Source organism: Eurytemora carolleeae, unplaced genomic scaffold, assembly GCF_000591075.1.
Source record: "Eurytemora carolleeae unplaced genomic scaffold, Eaff_2.0 scaffold637, whole genome shotgun sequence".
NCBI classification, from domain to species: Eukaryota; Metazoa; Arthropoda; class Copepoda; order Calanoida; family Temoridae; genus Eurytemora; species Eurytemora carolleeae.
The window spans coordinates 72,267-89,291 of NW_019396534.1; the positions used below are offsets into that span (position 1 = coordinate 72,267).

At 31.4% G+C, this 17,025-nt stretch overlaps 1 protein-coding gene across 1 annotated transcript; it reads left to right on the forward strand.

The window, feature by feature from the left end:
* The first annotated feature begins 1,223 nt into the window (after window positions 1-1,223).
* On the forward strand, window positions 1,224-13,566 carry LOC111704997 (rhomboid-related protein 1). Its single transcript, XM_023477413.1, has 10 exons — window positions 1,224-1,297; window positions 2,040-2,118; window positions 2,613-2,693; window positions 3,800-3,907; window positions 4,120-4,210; window positions 4,585-4,659; window positions 6,015-6,086; window positions 6,395-6,453; window positions 11,167-11,231; window positions 11,849-13,566. Exons 1-10 carry the CDS (start codon window positions 1,224-1,226, stop codon window positions 11,958-11,960), a joined length of 816 nt encoding a protein of 271 aa, XP_023333181.1. The 3' UTR covers window positions 11,961-13,566.
* The last annotated feature ends 3,459 nt before the right edge of the window (window positions 13,567-17,025 follow it).

The window sequence follows — 17,025 nt, forward strand, 5'->3', positions numbered from 1 at the left end:
CGCTCCGTTGAATTCAAGAGAAGATGCCAAAGCTACAGTTTTGGTTCGTTTATCAGAGCTTTTGGACGTTTAAAAGGTTCCATAGCAATCTGAAAAGTTATTAAAGGAATTGAGTTTTTGTCACAAACTCAAATTTTCTAATGCTTATATCTTGACAACCTATTGGTGGAAACCTTTTATATTTCAAACTTAGATCACTTGAACTAAGGCAATTCATAGTTTGAAATATTTAAGGTCTACGACATTGTGTTCTAAAAATAAAGGGATTTAAAAATCAGGGTTTGTGGCAAAGACTCAATTCCTTTCTAAATAATATTTTTCTTTATATTTGTTACTTTCTAACATTTGTCGCCTAGAGAAAATATATGGAAAAAACGAATCTTTTTTTCAGGCTAGTGCCCAACGTTGGTGCCCATGGGTTTCCTAAAAAATCGGCCAATTTGGTTTAGCCGTTTGGCCAGCTATAGCTAACATATATATAAATATATGAGCGACGAGCTTTTTATTTTAGATTTTTACTTGGGATAAGCATATTTTATCATATCATATTTTATCATATTTGATTTTGATATTGTACGCCTTTTAAAAACAAACAAGGACACTGAAGCGGAAATAAAAAAAAATTCATTTAAATGAAAGTTCCCAGTTTCTTTTTTGTACCTTACCCTCAACTAAGCTTTCGGTGTTTACTACAGTGATTTACAGTACTCTGACCGAAGAAATAGTAGAGTTTAGTGGAGAGTGGTCTATACATCTGTGTAGATAATTTTAAGAATTAGAAAATGAAAAATCTATATTAAAGGAAATAATATTTCGAACCTAAAAATGAATAACTACAAAATTGTCTTACCCATTTATAAAGATAGAGCCAGAAATTTAAGACAGAGTATTGCAAGGTTCTGAAATAATGTTGGTTACTGTTGATGCGCTCCAATGTACGGAAGATGTCGTCTTCGAAGCATAGATAGATAGAATCCGCATATGACGTCACGCTCGCCTCTAGTGTATCTTTATCAGATATCACCATGTTTAATTTTTTTATGTATAACCAGTGGTTGCTTTAGAATTATGAATTTAATCAAAATAGTTTTATTGAAAGTTGTCGAAAATGCCTTTATAACCTCCCATTAAAAGGAAAACTTTCAGTTCATAGCATAATACAATATATTAACATTTTATTAATCCTATTCTGAAAACAACACAAAACTAATGAATGTTTCAGAATGAATTATAAAAAACAGAAAAAACGGGCACATCATGCCGCCGTTTCATTAGCATTGCCTAACAATCACAAAAGGTAAAATTTTAAATACTCCTTGGTAAAAATATATAGTTCTACATACAGCCTGGGTTGAATTTACTCAATTTGCATTTTGTCATAATTATTTACATGTTATAGTTGTCTATCTAGTCATCTTTGTCAACTTTGACAACTTGGCCTTCCATTTGGTCAATTTTAGCTGAGAAAAAATCAATTTACTTGAAGACTAGCGTGACAAATCCACGAATATTGGCGCCAAAACCTCGCACACTACAAAATAAGAAAGTTTAGTTATTCACATCAAATATATATCCAGACAATGTAAAATGACCAATTGTAAATTGACAAATTCTAATATTTCACTAAGTTTATAGTTTTGTTATTAAATATTATTATTATATTTCACTAAGAAATTTTCATGTTTAGTGAAACACACCATTTATAAAGTTTGGAGTTTTAAGGAAATGATTGGCGAAAAAAAAATCTCTTTAATATTTAACCAATGCCCCCTGACTCCCTGATCTGGTAACTTTTGTGTGATCTCGATATCCACTGTGGGCACTTTAAGTTTGAGGATCAATGCTTAATCTCTTCATATAAGCTATTACTCTAGGGTACGATAACCAAGCGGGATAAAAGATTGAATAAAAATTATAATCTGCAGTTGAAAATCAAGCTTTGATCTCGATATCCACAATACAAGAGTTCCCAGGTCTGGTTTAACAAGTAAACCTGAATGTTTTCTCTCGTAAAGATTTTAAACAATGATTTGTTGTAGAAGCGCTCGACTAGATTATTTGGATGAGTACAGTTGTAAACCTCCACCATGTTTCCTTTTAACAATTTCCATTCTACAGGTTGGTTTCCAGATAACAATATTCAATCTTTTCCACAATACACTCAACTTTTCTAATCCTTATTTCTTTGAAACCTGAATCCGATGGTGTAAAATTAGATTATTTGATCGTACAGAATTTACAGTTTGAAATATCACAGCTTTACGACATTAGATTGTAAAGATATGTAAAACTATGCATTCTGCTTATGTCTTAAATACAGTTGTAAAAAATCAGTTCCTTCAGAAAAAAATTCTAAATCCTAAAAAGCAAGATCAGAATTGATACAGAATTGATACAGAATTGATACAGAACTGATACAGAATTTATACAGAATTGAAACTGAAACATGACACAGAATTGATACAGAAATGTGATACAGAATTGATACAGAAATGTGATACAGAATTGATACAGAAACATGATACTAAATTGATACAGAACTAGGGCGATAACATTTTTTCTGTCTTTTTGTATATTGTTTAAATAAGATGAATGTTTGGTTGTATTTGTAGATTGTGGTTTTCATAATAGAGTTGACGTATCTAAACACAGAGGGGAAAACAGTCGATCATGAAGGTCCAGTATATATACAGGTATTCTAAAGGGGGTTAGAATGAATCATGAAGGTCCTGTATATATTCAGGTATTGTAAAGGGGGTTAGGATGAATCATGAAGGTCCTGAATATATTCAGGTATTGTAAAGGGGGTCAGGATGAATCATGAAGGTCCTGTATATATTCAGGTATTGTAAAGGGGGTTAGGATGAATCATGAAGGTCCTGAATATATTCAGGTATTGTAAAGGGGGTCAGGATGAATCATGAAGGTCCTGTATATATTTATGTATTCTAAAGGGGGTTAGGATGAGTCATGAAGGTCCTGTATATATTCAGGTATTGTAAAGGGGGTTAAAATGAATCATGAAGGTCCTGTATATATACAGGTATTCTAAAGGGGGTTAGGATGAATCATGAAGGTCCAGTATATATTCAGGTATTCTAATGGGGGTTAGGATGAATCATGAAGGTCCTGTATATATTAAGGTATTGTAAAGGGGGTTAGGACGAATCATGAAGGTCCTGTATATATTCAGGTATTGTAAAGGGGGTCAGGATGAATCATGAAGGTCCTGTATATATTCAGGTATTGTAAAGGGGGTTGAAGGTCCTGTATATATTCAGGTATTCTAAAGGGGGTCAGGATGAATCATGAAGGTCCTGTATATATTCAGGTATTGTAAAGGGGGTTAGGATGAATCATGAAGGTCCTGTATATATTCAGGTATTGTAAAGGGGGTCAGGATGAGTCATGAAGGTCCTGTATATATTCAGGTATTGTAAAGGGGGTTAGGATGAATCATGAAGGTCCTGTATATATTCAGGTATTGTAAAGGGGATGAATCCCACAGCCAAACTCTCTTAATAAAAACAATTTTGCGGATTACAAATATATAAGATGATTCATTCTTCTAAAATATAGTGAGGCGCGCCTATAATACTGTTGAATAGGAAAACATGATACAAGAAATCTTGTTCATATTTTGTTGATATAAAGCCAATTGTTTAGGTAGTAGATTGAAAAATCAAAAGCATTCTTTCTAGTCCACAATAAGTCTGAGTCTTGTTAGATAAAACGCAACTTTTGTAAAACAATACTAGATTACTTTGAAATGCAGGGTTCTAATTATTTTATTGTTTAGAGTATATTTATCTTCAATCCTAACAAGAAGAAGGAATTATGGAGATATTTTACTTATATGTTTGTTCACAGTGGATACTTTCATATCATATTTAATATCTTAATTCAGGTAATGTAGGATTCTGAGAAATATTTAGAAATTTTGTTCTTTTAAAAAAATTAACGAACATCTAATTAATATGCTGATGTTAATTTTATTTTTTAAATTTTAACTATTTGGCAATTTGTTCAAAGAATTGATGGGTTTATACTTGTTCGTATATAAACTTTTGACATTATTTTTTTATAAATGTTTCCTAATTTATCATTGATCTATTTTAGTTGATTTTGGGAATTCCTTTGGAGATGGTTCATAGATGGTGGAGGGTTTTATTTATTTATATCTCAGGAGTTCTTTTTGGGTCATTAGTAGGTAGTTTTTGGGTCAATGCATTAGTAGGTAGTTTTTGGGTCATTAGTAGGTAGTTTTTGGGTCATTAGTAGGTAGTTTTTGGGTCATTATTAGGTAGTGTTTGGGTCATTAGAAGATAGTTTTTGGTCATTATTAGGTAGATTTTGGGTCAATGCAATAGTAGGTAGTTTTTGGGTCATTAGGAGATACTTTTTGGGTCATAGGTAGGTAGGTTATAAGTATAAAGTTTTGGGGTTATTAGTATATAGTTGTCGTTCCCTTTAATATTTCGAATATATAAAAAAATTAGTAATATAAACTTTTATTAAATGTAAAAAACTACTTTCTTAAAAATATTTAAAAACACTTTTTTATCTTATTCTATTTTATTTTAGTGTCTCTCGTGGATCCGTCTGTATACCTGGCTGGGGCGAGCGGAGGAGTTTATAGTTTAATAACAGCACACCTAGGTCAACAAATGTATTTAAATTCTAATTTTTCAAAACTATCAAATTTTAAACTTAATCGCCTTGTTGAGGAGTATACAGTCTAATATCATCACATCAAGGTGAAAAATGTATTTTTATGTGAAATCTATTTCTGCGAAAACTGTCAAATTCTAAACTTGAATGCCTTGTTGAGTAGTATATAGTTAAATAACAGCACACCTAGGTGAAAAATGTATTTTTATGTGAAATCTATTTCTGCAAAAAACTGTCAAATTTTAAACTTAAATGTCATGTTGAGTAATATAGTTCCAAGCACACATAGTTAAAAAAAATGTCTTTAAAACTGTCAAATTTGAAACTTGAACATTTTGTAGAGTAGTAAATATATTACTATACAGTCTAATATCAGCACACCTAGTTAAATCATGCAAGTCAAAAACTGTCAAATTTTAAACTTGAATTCTATTTGAGTAGTATGGTTTAATATCAGCGATTCAGCACGCATAGTTGAAAAAAATGTCTTTAAAATAGTCAAATTTTAAATTTGAATGCCATGTAAACTCGTGGAAACATGTATTTTTTATTAAAAACTATTAAATTTTAAAGTCTATTTGAGGATTTAGATGTCTACTTTACATCGACCAAAACATGTAGACTGTTAAGTTAAAAAATGCCTCTCAACATATATAATACGAACAATATATATAATCAGAGCTTTGAACTTCAGAATGGTGGATATCGAGATCAATGCTTGATCCTCTCTTTTTCTTAATCTCAAGACTAACCTAATCTTGTACTTGTATCCTGAAAAGTGCAAAATAATCAACCAATCAGAGTCGCGTATCAGAAGCCGGGAAATTTGAAATTTTGCGCGCCATTTAAGATTATTATACAGAAACGGGAGAAAATCTCTAATTTTGAAAAACCGGTTTTTGATTTTCTGTGCTATGTCCAAAAAAGAATGGATAAGACAAAAAATTAAAAGTGTCCACATTGGATATTAGGATTAAGCAGTCGGGATTAAAGGTATCCCATTCTAAAGTTCACAGCTCAGGAGAGTTCGATTCACACATGTACACTTTATACCTTTATCGGAGTATCAATGGAAATTATATCGTCGTTTTTTATCTTAAACCATGATGAATTTTGCTTAATTTAGTCTTTGTCTTTGCTGCATCTTTACACAAATTACTTTTATAGTAAACCACCGTTCGGATCATCGATATATTTAAATAGAGGAAGGTTTAAAGATTACAGTTGTTGTGAATCCGACAACCTTTTTAAATGGAGGGTAACTTGTGATTACACCAACAGTCTCTTTGATGTCCGTCAAATAATGAATAAGATTAATCCAAGAAAAAAATTCATTTGTTCAGCAAATGTGATCACAAACTGGAATGAAATGGAGTACCCGTGCATACGTCTCACCATCTTTTTAATTGTAGCAGGTCAAACAAAGCAATCTTTCACAATCTCTGATTTTCTAATCCCTGTATCTTTGCAACCCAATGTCTTTAGACTTTAGAAATTTCAAACTGCAAAATTTGAATGTTTGAAATATTAAAGGTTTAAACTACCAGCTTGAAAAATGTAAGGAATAGAAAATCTTATTTTGTGGCAAAAAAGCACGATTCTTTTCATCCAACAATGTTTATCTATAAATGGATGAAATATCCCTGATTCAGTAATGAATTAATCGTAGACAGTTTTTTTCTTGCATTCAATGAATTAATTGTTCAAAAAGGTTTAATTTCAGGAACTGATATAGCAGTGGCAATAATTAATAGACATATTGGGAGTGGAATACACAACAAAGTAAGGTTTTTGGTGAATTCAAATTTTTCATGCTCATTCAAAACTGTAATTTTTTAACCCCTTTTCTGCAGTGTTAAATGTTAAATGCACATTATATTAGAGATGTTTGTGTCGTAAAATATTAATGGTTCTACCATCAGAAGAATGTTCTTTAAACCTTGAACACAAGAAGAATATTCTTTAATCCTGAACACAAGAAGAATATTCTTTAATCCTTGAACACAAGAAGAATATTCTACACTTAACCTTGAACATAAGAAGAATGTTCTTTAAACCTTGAACACAAGAAGAATATTCTACACTAAACCTTGAACACAAGAAGAATTTTCTACCCTTAACCTTGAACACAAGAAGAATATTCTTTAAACCTTGAACACAAGAAGAATATTCTACACTTAACCTTGAACACAAGAAGAATATTCTACACTTAACCTTGAACACAAGAAGAATATTCTACACTTAACCTTGAACATAAGAAGAATGTTCTTTAAACCTTGAACACAAGAACTATTCTACACTAAACCTTGAACACAAGAAGAATATTCTACGTTTAACCTTGAACACAAGAGAATGTGCAACACTAAACCTTGAAAACAAGAAGAATTTTCTACGCTTAACTTTGAACACAAGAAGAATGTTCTACACGAAACTTTAAACACAAGAAGAATGTTATACCCTTAACCTTGAACACAAGAACTATTCTACACTAAACCTTGAACACAAGAAGAGTATTCTACGTTTAACCTTGAACACAAGAAGAATATTCTACGTTTAACCTTGAACACAAGAAGAATGTTCAACGCTAAACCTTGAACGCAAGAAGAATGTTCTACACTAAACTTTAAACACAAGAAGAAAGTTCTACACTAAACTTTGAACACAAGAACACTGTTCTACACTAAACCTTGAACAGAAGAAGAATGTTCTACAGTAAACCTTGAACACAAGAAGATCTATGCTTAACCTTGACCACAAGAAGAATGTTCTACACTAAACTTTGAACATAAGGAGAAAGTTCTACACTAAACCATGAACACAAGAAGAATGTTCTGCAGTAAATCTTGAACACAAGAAGAATATTCTATGCTTAACCTTGAACATAAGAAGAAAGTTCAACACTAAACCTTGAACACAAGAAGAATGTTCTACACTAAACCTTGAAAACAAGAAGAATATTCTACACCAAACCTTGAACACAGAAGAATGTGCTACACTTAACCTTGAACACAAGACGAATGTTCTACACTTAACCTTGAAAACAAGAAGAATATTCTACACCAAACCTTGAACACAAAAAGAATTTTATACCCTGAACCTTGAACACAAGAACTATTCTACACTAAACCTTGAACACAAGGGAGTATTCTACGTTTAACCTTGAACACAAGAAGAATATTCTACGTTTAACCTTGAACACAAGAAGAATGTTCAACGCTAAACCTTGAAAACAAGAAGAATTTTCTACGATTAACCTTGAACGCAAGAAGAATGTTCTACACTAAACTTTAAACACAAGAAGAAAGTTCTACTCTAAACTTTGAACACAAGAAGACTGTTCTACACTAAACCTTGAACAGAAGAAGAATGTTCTACAGTAAACCTTGAACACAAGAAGATTATTCTATGCTTAACCTTGAACACAAGAAGAATGTTCTACACTAAACTTTGAACACAAGAAGACTGTTCTACACTAAACCTTGAACAGAAGAAGAATGTTCTACAGTAAACCTTGAACACAAGAATTATATTCTATGCTTAACCTTGAACACAAGAAGAAAGTTCAACACTAAACCTTGAACACAAGAAGAATGTTCTACACTTAACCTTGAAAACAAGAAGAATATTCTACACCAAACCTTGAACACAGAAGAATGTTCTACACTTAACCTTGAACACAAGAAGAATATTCTACACTAAACCTTGAATACAAGAAAAATATTCTATACTTAACCTTGAACACAAGAAGAATATTCTACACTTAACCTTGACCACAAGAATATGTTCTACACTAAATCTTGAACACAAGAAGATTATTCTACACTAAACCTTGAACACAAGAAGATTATTCTACACTAAACCTTGAATACAAGAAGAATGTTCTACACTAAACTTTGTACACACTTAACCTTGAAGATAAAGTTTGATAAAGATGGATTCTCTTCTGAAGTAATCCATCACTTTTCCTTTTAAAACAAAGACTTTGAGCTTTACAAGACAATTCTAGAAGAAATATGTATATCAATATTCAATATAAAAACTTAGCGTACACAAGATTCTGTTTCCCATTTAATTTAAAATTCATACTTTTAATATTATGATTTCGTTGTCAAAGTTACAAGTTCACAACCTTATGAAAAAGAAGTCAAACCTTATAGAAATCTAACGTATAGAAACCGCTAGGTATAGCAACAAGGCGTATTTTCCGGGAGAACATTTTTTATATTTTTGAGAAATTAAATAATAGGTGTAAAGTAGATATAATTTTCATAAAATCCTTTTTTTTAAATGGTAAAACGAAATTTTATGAAATCATATTAGCATTACTGGAGAAATTTTTTTTTATACTTTTAAGAATTTTTTTTTCTGAAAACAAAACATTAGATAGCATTTTTATAAAATATTTTTTTAAATAGTAACACGCAATTTTATGTATAACCATATAATCATTCATTTATATTGTCAGTACATAATAAAATCTGGGGCACCTTAAACACAATAGAGAGCAGTACAAATGTACATATTAAACTATTTTGTCCCTTTAATGCCTGGGGTATGTTACAAAATAGAAATTATGATAATGATAATGATAAGCTACAATGTTTTACAAAAACGTTTAATTTCTCAAAAACATAAAAAATGTTCTCCCGGAAAATACGCCTTGTTGCTATACGTAGCTGTTTTTATACGTTAAATTTCTTTAAGGTTTGACTTCATGAAAAAGCTAATTGATAATTAATTCTCATAGCTTCATACTCATAAGAATTATTTATTAGTATTATTATGACAGATTCTAAAAGTAGAGCACAAGAGCTTTCTAATGATGTATAATTTGTCATATTTGGACATCAAACATGGGATTTAGAGGGGGGGGTCAAATTGACCCCCCCCCCAGCGTATCCTGGTTTTCAAGTACCCCAGCAGAGATAGGGTTAAGTTTGGTCAACTTACGCAAAGAAATTTTATATTGCCAGGCAAAACATGGTTCCCAAGCTAATCTGAAATAAAATTGTAACCTTGTGTATAAAATAGATGCAAAAAAAAGGCAAAGAAAACTTATTTACCTCGGCGTGTGTCTTGTAGAGGTAAAGTATCTGATTGAAAATAGATTTGTCTTCTATTTTAAAACTTGATGATGGATTAGAACTGAAGAAAAGTCTGCACACACTGTAAGTGCCAGAGAAAAGGGAGAAAAAGGCTGGATTGAACAAGAAAACACCTGAAAATATGAGACCAGACAATAGGCGCAGTTTTCACCAAGATATTTGCCAATTTTCAGAATACGATAGTAGGGGGACATATCAGAATACGATAGTAGGGGGGACATATCAGAATACGATAGTAGGGGGGACATATCAGAATAAATAATCTATTTCTATTTAATTGAACGGAACTATATTGATAGACATTTTCAAGTCCGGACATTTCACAGACCGGACATTCGATTGTTAGGATATTTCATAGATGAAGCACATTTCATAGACAGGATATTTCATAGAACATTTAATAGGCAGGACAATTCATAGACAGGACATTTCATAGACAGGACATTTCATGGACAGGACATTTCATGGACAGGAAATTTCATAGACAGGACATTTCATATACAGGACATTTCTTTTTCAAGAAATTTTCTAGATGGGACATGTCATAGACAGGACATTTAATAGGCAGGACAATTCATAGACAGGACATTTCATAGACAACACATTCCATAGTTAGGATATTTCATAGACTGGACATTTCATAGACAGGACATTTCATAGACAGGAAATTTCAAAGACAGAACATTTCATAGACAGAACATTTCTTTTTCAAGAAATTTTCTAGATAGGACATGTCATAGACAGGACATTTCAGAGACAGAACATTTCTTTTTCAAGAAATTTTATAGAGAGGCCATTTCATAGACAGGACATTTCAAAGACAGGACATTTCGTAGACAGGACATTTCAATAACAGGACATGTCATAGACAGAACATTTCATAGACAGGACATGTCATGAATGGTAAATTTCATAGACAGGACATTTCATAGACTGGACATTTAATTGATATGACATTTCATAGACTGGACCTTTCATAGACAGGACATTTCATAGACAGGACAATTCATAGACAGGACATTTCATAGACAGGACATGTCATCGACAGAACATTTCATAGACAGGACATTTCATAGACAAGACATTTCATAGTATTTCTATAGAAATTTTATATACTGGACATGTCATAGACATGACATTTCATAGAAATGAAATTTCATAGACAGGACTTTTCATAGACAGGACATTTCTATAGTATATTTAATAGATGCAGGGCATTTTAAAGATAGCCCATTTTTAAGGGTCATTTAATATCCATGCAACACAATTAAAAAATACATTATCGTATTAAAGAACATTTTCTGTCTCTCCCTGATTTGCACAATTTTTTTTTGTTTAAGATCCAACTGATGAAAATATATCTCTGTTTATACGATTGTTTATTTATAAGGTGAGTTATGGGGCCCATCTTGCAGGAGCTTTTGTTGGACTTTTCCTTGGCGTTGTAACACTAAGGTAAAGCAAAATAAATTTTTGAAAACTTTTCAAATATACTGAAATAAATAATTCAAAAATTCTTTTTTTCATTTGAAATGTTGGAATTAAGCTTTTTATTTGTTATAAACTGTTATAATTATTTTCAAACATTTTTATCGAACAAACAAAATTAAGGAGCCAGAACTTTTGTATTGTGAATTGATCTTTATCTTATGCTGACCTGCGAATTGATTTAATTCCTCTGCTATATCCCGTGGGGTTTATCTTCAGGAATAAATTTAATTGAGAGTCAAGCATTTATCCTCTATAAACGTGCCCACTATCAATTTCAGGCGTTAAAGAACATCGATACTTTGCTCAAAAGTTCAGGTCTCATATTCGGATATAAAGCAGAAATTCTGCAATCCATTGCATTATTTTTAATCAAAATAAAAAAGCCAACGATCGTGATGCTGTTTTCCTATTCATCACTGTACAAAGGATTTGAGTACTTGCTACAATTCCGATATAATTGGATGCAAAGTCAGAGTTTGTGGCAATAACTCAGTTCCTTTGTTCCTTTGATTCTTTTATCTTTTAGAATACATTAACGTAAAGACAAAATTGATATTTTATTTCATCTATTTTATTTTTAGGAATTTCCGTGTAATAAGTTGGGAGATTAAAGTTTGGTGGGTTTGTTTTATGATCTACGTAATCTCCTTCACAATTCTCATAATCTGGAACCTTGTCAATATTTATTCATAGATCAACCTCGTGTTCAGAAAACAGCTGTTATCAACCTCGCGTTTAGAAAACAGCTGATATCAACCTCGTGTTCAGAAAACAGCTGCTATTAACCTCGTGTTCAGAAAACAGCTGATGTCATCTTCGTGTTCAGAAAATAGCTGCTATAAAACCTTGTGCTCAGAAAACAGCTGTGCAATCTCGTGCTCAGAAACAGCTGATATCAACCATGTTCAGAAAACAGTGATATCAACCTCGTGTTCAGAAAACAGCTGATATCAACCTCGCGTTCAGAAAATAACTGATATCAACCTCGCGTTCAGAAAACAGCTGATATCAACCTCGTGTTCAGAAAAGAGCTGATATCAACCTCGTGCTCAGAAAACAGCTGATATAAACCGTGTGTTCAGAAAACAGCTGATATTAACCATATGTTCAGAAAACAGCAGATATCAACCTTATGTTTAGAATAAGTAGATATTAACCACGTGTTCAGATATCTGCAAATTTCTCGATAAAAAATAGAATTGTTATCATTAATTAATCTTCTTGGCCGGGATGTCCAAAAAAATATTGTAATTACACTTCAGGCGAGCTTTAAAAATTCGTTTTGAGATTTTTTTTTACATTTTTTTGTAAAGAGCATTTAATTTTAAAATGAGACGACAATTAGCTTTGATTTAAACGAAGAATATGTGATAGATGTAATACTGCTTTGTTCAATGTTTATTAATTAACAGATTTATGATTTTGCACTTAACGATTAAAGAGTAAAAAGAACGAATTAATTTCAAAGAAATGAAAATTGAACATTCGTAATTTGAATATATTTTTGGCATAAATATATAAAATAATTAACGATAAAAGGGCCGAGTGCTGCGGCTTGGATGTGCTAAGGGACCAAGCGCTGTGGCTAGAAAAGGCTAGGGGCCGAGTGCTGCGGCTTTGACAGACTTGGGAAGTTGCCGCTTCATTTGGTAACGGCCTTTCAAAAAGTACCTCCAAATGTCGCCTTCATAGTCCATTGTTTTCTGGTAATTACTGTAGTCTGTATGTATTCTAATAATTGTAGATGAATCATATTCATATAATTAGCTTCTGAATATTATTAATAAGCGTTTGTTATGACTCTTGCAAAGATAATTAATACGGTTTTCGGATATTTTACTTTTTAGTTATTATCATGATTTCTTATAGATATGCAAGAATATAGATCGCTTATGTCGTCTTCACAATCCGCAGTGCTTAAGCTTAAGAAAATGGCAATTTAGCTATGGTACTAGCAACTGACAAACAGTACATTTAAAGGTTTGCGGCAAGTATCTTTGTACTCTGTATACAAATTTATGGGGAATGTTTACAAATTTTGCAGACGGACTAGTTAAAAGTTTCGAATTTCTAAGGATTAGAACGAAGATTAAATGCAGCTTGCTACCGATATGCGAGTGATAATGATGACAATCAGACTCCCCTTACACACAAAGAACACATTAAAGTTGGAAGACCTTTCAAACTATTAAATCTCTTGGGATGATGGTGATACTTTGGCGAATTCTTGTATATCTATGATGATTTCCGATAAAGCAAATTTGATCATTTTGTAAGACGACTTTTACTACAATCCCAATTTTTTTCGAGAATATAAATCATAAAGACCGTAAGACGCCATAGTTGATATTGTAAGAGAGAGGGGGGGGGGGGGATTTTTAATGTTAATGCAAAAAATTTATAATTCTGTTCTTAAAACATATTTATATTATCCAAAAAGATGAGACCGTGTATTCAATCTTTTTTTTTTACACTCTTGGTTTACTTTAAAGGGACTGTAAAGGAAAAATGAAAGGGGGTATAGACTGAAAGCTAATCACTTTAGCTCTCGATCGTGACCCATGAAAGTTATATCTGATGTTCCTATCTCGAGAAAATGATTTACAACTTTGTCAAATTTATACGAAAATTAATATATATACAATTTTGTATAAAAGTAGTGGGTTTAAAAAGATCAAATTCAGCAAATATGCAACGAATCTGAAAACGATGATATCCCAGAGAAAGCTAATTGTAACTTAGATTTACTCCAATTCTAATTTTATATTTGTTATTTATATTTTTTATAGATTTAATTCATATTATTTATATACGTCCGTATTGCTTGACCAGAAATTCCACCAATGGCAGTGCAGTAAAGTGGTCACGTGATACAGGCGGAGACACGTGACCAATATACTGCTCTGCCATTGGTGATAGTTCTGGTCACGTGATTTAAGTTTAAGATTTTCTAAATTTTACATATATGAACTTTCGTATAATTTTAACACAGTTTTATATAAATTTCTCGAGACAGGAACATCAGATAAAACTTTCATGGGTCACGATCAAGAGCTAAAGTGATTAGCTTTCAGCCTATACCCCTTTCATTTTTCCTTTACTGTCCCTTTAAAGGATTTTTTGTCAACTCATTCAATGCAATTAACAATTTGTAAAATTAACAACCTTTAAGCTTTGCTTCGAAGTCTACATAATTTATTTATCAATTTGTTTTCGGAGATTTTCGGTTAAAACTGTCGCATTTTCAAAAAAAAAAAAACATTATTTTTTAAACATCCATGAACATTCACTGAAACCTGGGATCTGGGATCATGAGATTTTCCTGACAAGTTTGGAGCTCGATCAGTCTCATGATTGTACAGAGATATCTAAATATAAACTATATCTAAATGTAAACTGTACGATTAACAGCCTTATAAAACTTTAGATACATCGAGTGTTCCATAGCGTATTAGATATTATCTCCAAACTTTAACTCACTAATATTAAAAAATCTGGTATTTTCTGAAAGACATTTTTTATATTAGCTTTATACAATTTTTCAAATGATTTATTAACTTTTTAATTTTCTGATCAAATAATACCTTAATTCTCAATTTAGATCTGAAGACGATCTGAAATTATGTGTGACAACCTGTAAGTCCCTAATATACTACAGGGGTAGTGAAAACAATCATTTTTAAAAAAGCAACGCATTTTGATCCATTTCTTAAGGCATTACTAATATTTGTATAGTTAAATTTCGTTAACAACAGATTTATAAGCATTTATTTTAAATCATTTTGACTCTAAAAAAATTCTTGAGTACGGGTTTCTAACATGATGATGTCTTTTCTGGGAAAATCTCGGCGTTCATAAAAGGGAGTGGTCTAGAAAAATGAAAGGGGGTAAAGACTTACGGCGAAAAATAAGCGCTGTTGATCGCTAGTATTCTTACTTCTATCTCTGTTGCGTCTATAAGAAGAAAATTGTTAAAAACAACTAATACCGAAGAACGAATCGCGTCCATACAAATTCAGAAAGTTGCAACATTCAACTCTGATCGTAAAATAATCAATTTACTTCCAAGCAAATCATTTTTTGATTTTTTTAAATAATATTTCGTTGGCGCTGGATTTTCGAACATTCCTGGAAAATATGAAAATGTCGTCTTCATTATCAATAATCCTCGAAACAGGAATAAATGTATTCAAAAGTTACTCTCAGATCATAAAAAATAAAAACTATTATGAAATATCAACTATATACGAATGCGTCGAAAAATAATAGAAGATTATTGGTTGTAGTAACTAAATGATTTTTTTAATTAAATTGATTTTTACGATCCAAGTTGAATGTTGCAACTTTCTGAGTTTGTATGGACGCTACGTTCTTCAGTATAAGTTGTTTTTAACAGTTTTCTCCTTATAGATTGAAGTAAGATTCGTAGCGATCAAAATCGCATATTTTCGCCGTAAGCCTATACCCCCTTTCAATTTTTGTGAACACTCCCTTTCATACTGAACTCCAACTGCACTGAGAGCAAGCCATGTTTAAGATTAAATTAGAGTGTAGAGATGTTTTCTGGAATTAAAAGTAAGATGAAAATTTAATTTCTGGTTTATTCGCTTTAAAGGCAGATTTGCAAATCATCCACTTCGTAATAAGAAAGGCGTTTTGAATTAAAAAAAATTCTACTTTTTTAAAATTTATTTTGATATTAAATCAGTGAAAACATCTTTTACCTATTTAGAAATAAAAAAGAAATTCCATCCATCTATATTACTTCATGTAAGCTATATTTATCCATTACGTTGTATTATTATTTAGCTTTGCTTTTATTATATTTAAGAAAACCCCGAGGAAAAACAAACTTAAGTTGTAATAAAAGAGCCAAGGTTGTGCTCGAGATATCAGCACTCTGATAGAATTGGGGTTAGTACAAAATAAACAAGATTCCCTTATTCCATATATAGTTTTGAACTTATAAAAGGTTACACAAAAAAAAACTGAAAAGTTTTACAAAAATTCAACAATGTTTCATATAAACATTTGTTTTTTAACACTCTTGGGCAAATTTTGACCCTGAAAAAATGATCACTGCAAACTAGACCGAAGGAGAAGGTAAAAATTATTCGAAATTACTACGACCTACTAGCTCCTCTAGTTTTGATGTCAAGCATAATCACGAGAAAAGAAAATTTATCTGCAGTTCCATCAAAACACTCTTATTCTTCTTCAATATGAGGACTTTCTATCTTATATACAATTTACTTTAGCTTGCCGTGATACATGTATTAAACATTCTTGTTCTTCTTCTATCTTACATACAATTTACTTTAGCTTGCCGTGATACATGTATTAAACATCCTTGTTCTTCTTCTATCTTACATACAATTTACTTTAGCTTGCCGTGTTACATGTATTAAACATTCTTGTTCTTCTTCTATCTTATATACAATTTACTTTAGCTTGCCGTGATACATGTATTAAACATTCTTGTTCTTCTTCTATCTTACATACAATTTACTTTAGTTTGCCGTGATACATGCATTAAACATTCTTGTTCTTCTTCTATCTTACATATAATTTACTTTAGTTTGCCGTGATACATGCATTAAACATTCTTGTTCTTCTTCTATCTTACATATAATTTACTTTAGTTTGCCGTGATACATGTATTAAACATTCTTGTTTTTCTTCTATCTTACATACAATTTACTTTAGTTTTCTGTGAAAAAATGCATTAAACAAGCCAAAAGGAACCAAGGTTTTGTTT

Bases quoted from the DNA above. Each gene is read 5' to 3' on its own strand.
- LOC111704997 (XM_023477413.1), top strand. From the start codon at position 1,224: ATGAATTATAAAAAACAGAAAAAACGGGCACATCATGCCGCCGTTTCA. The intron at 2,119-2,612 runs GTTGGTTTCCAG...TTGTATTTGTAG, and splicing joins TAACAATTTCCATTCTACAG to ATTGTGGTTTTCATAATAGA. The intron at 2,694-3,799 runs GTATTCTAAAGG...TTTATTGTTTAG, and splicing joins AAGGTCCAGTATATATACAG to AGTATATTTATCTTCAATCC.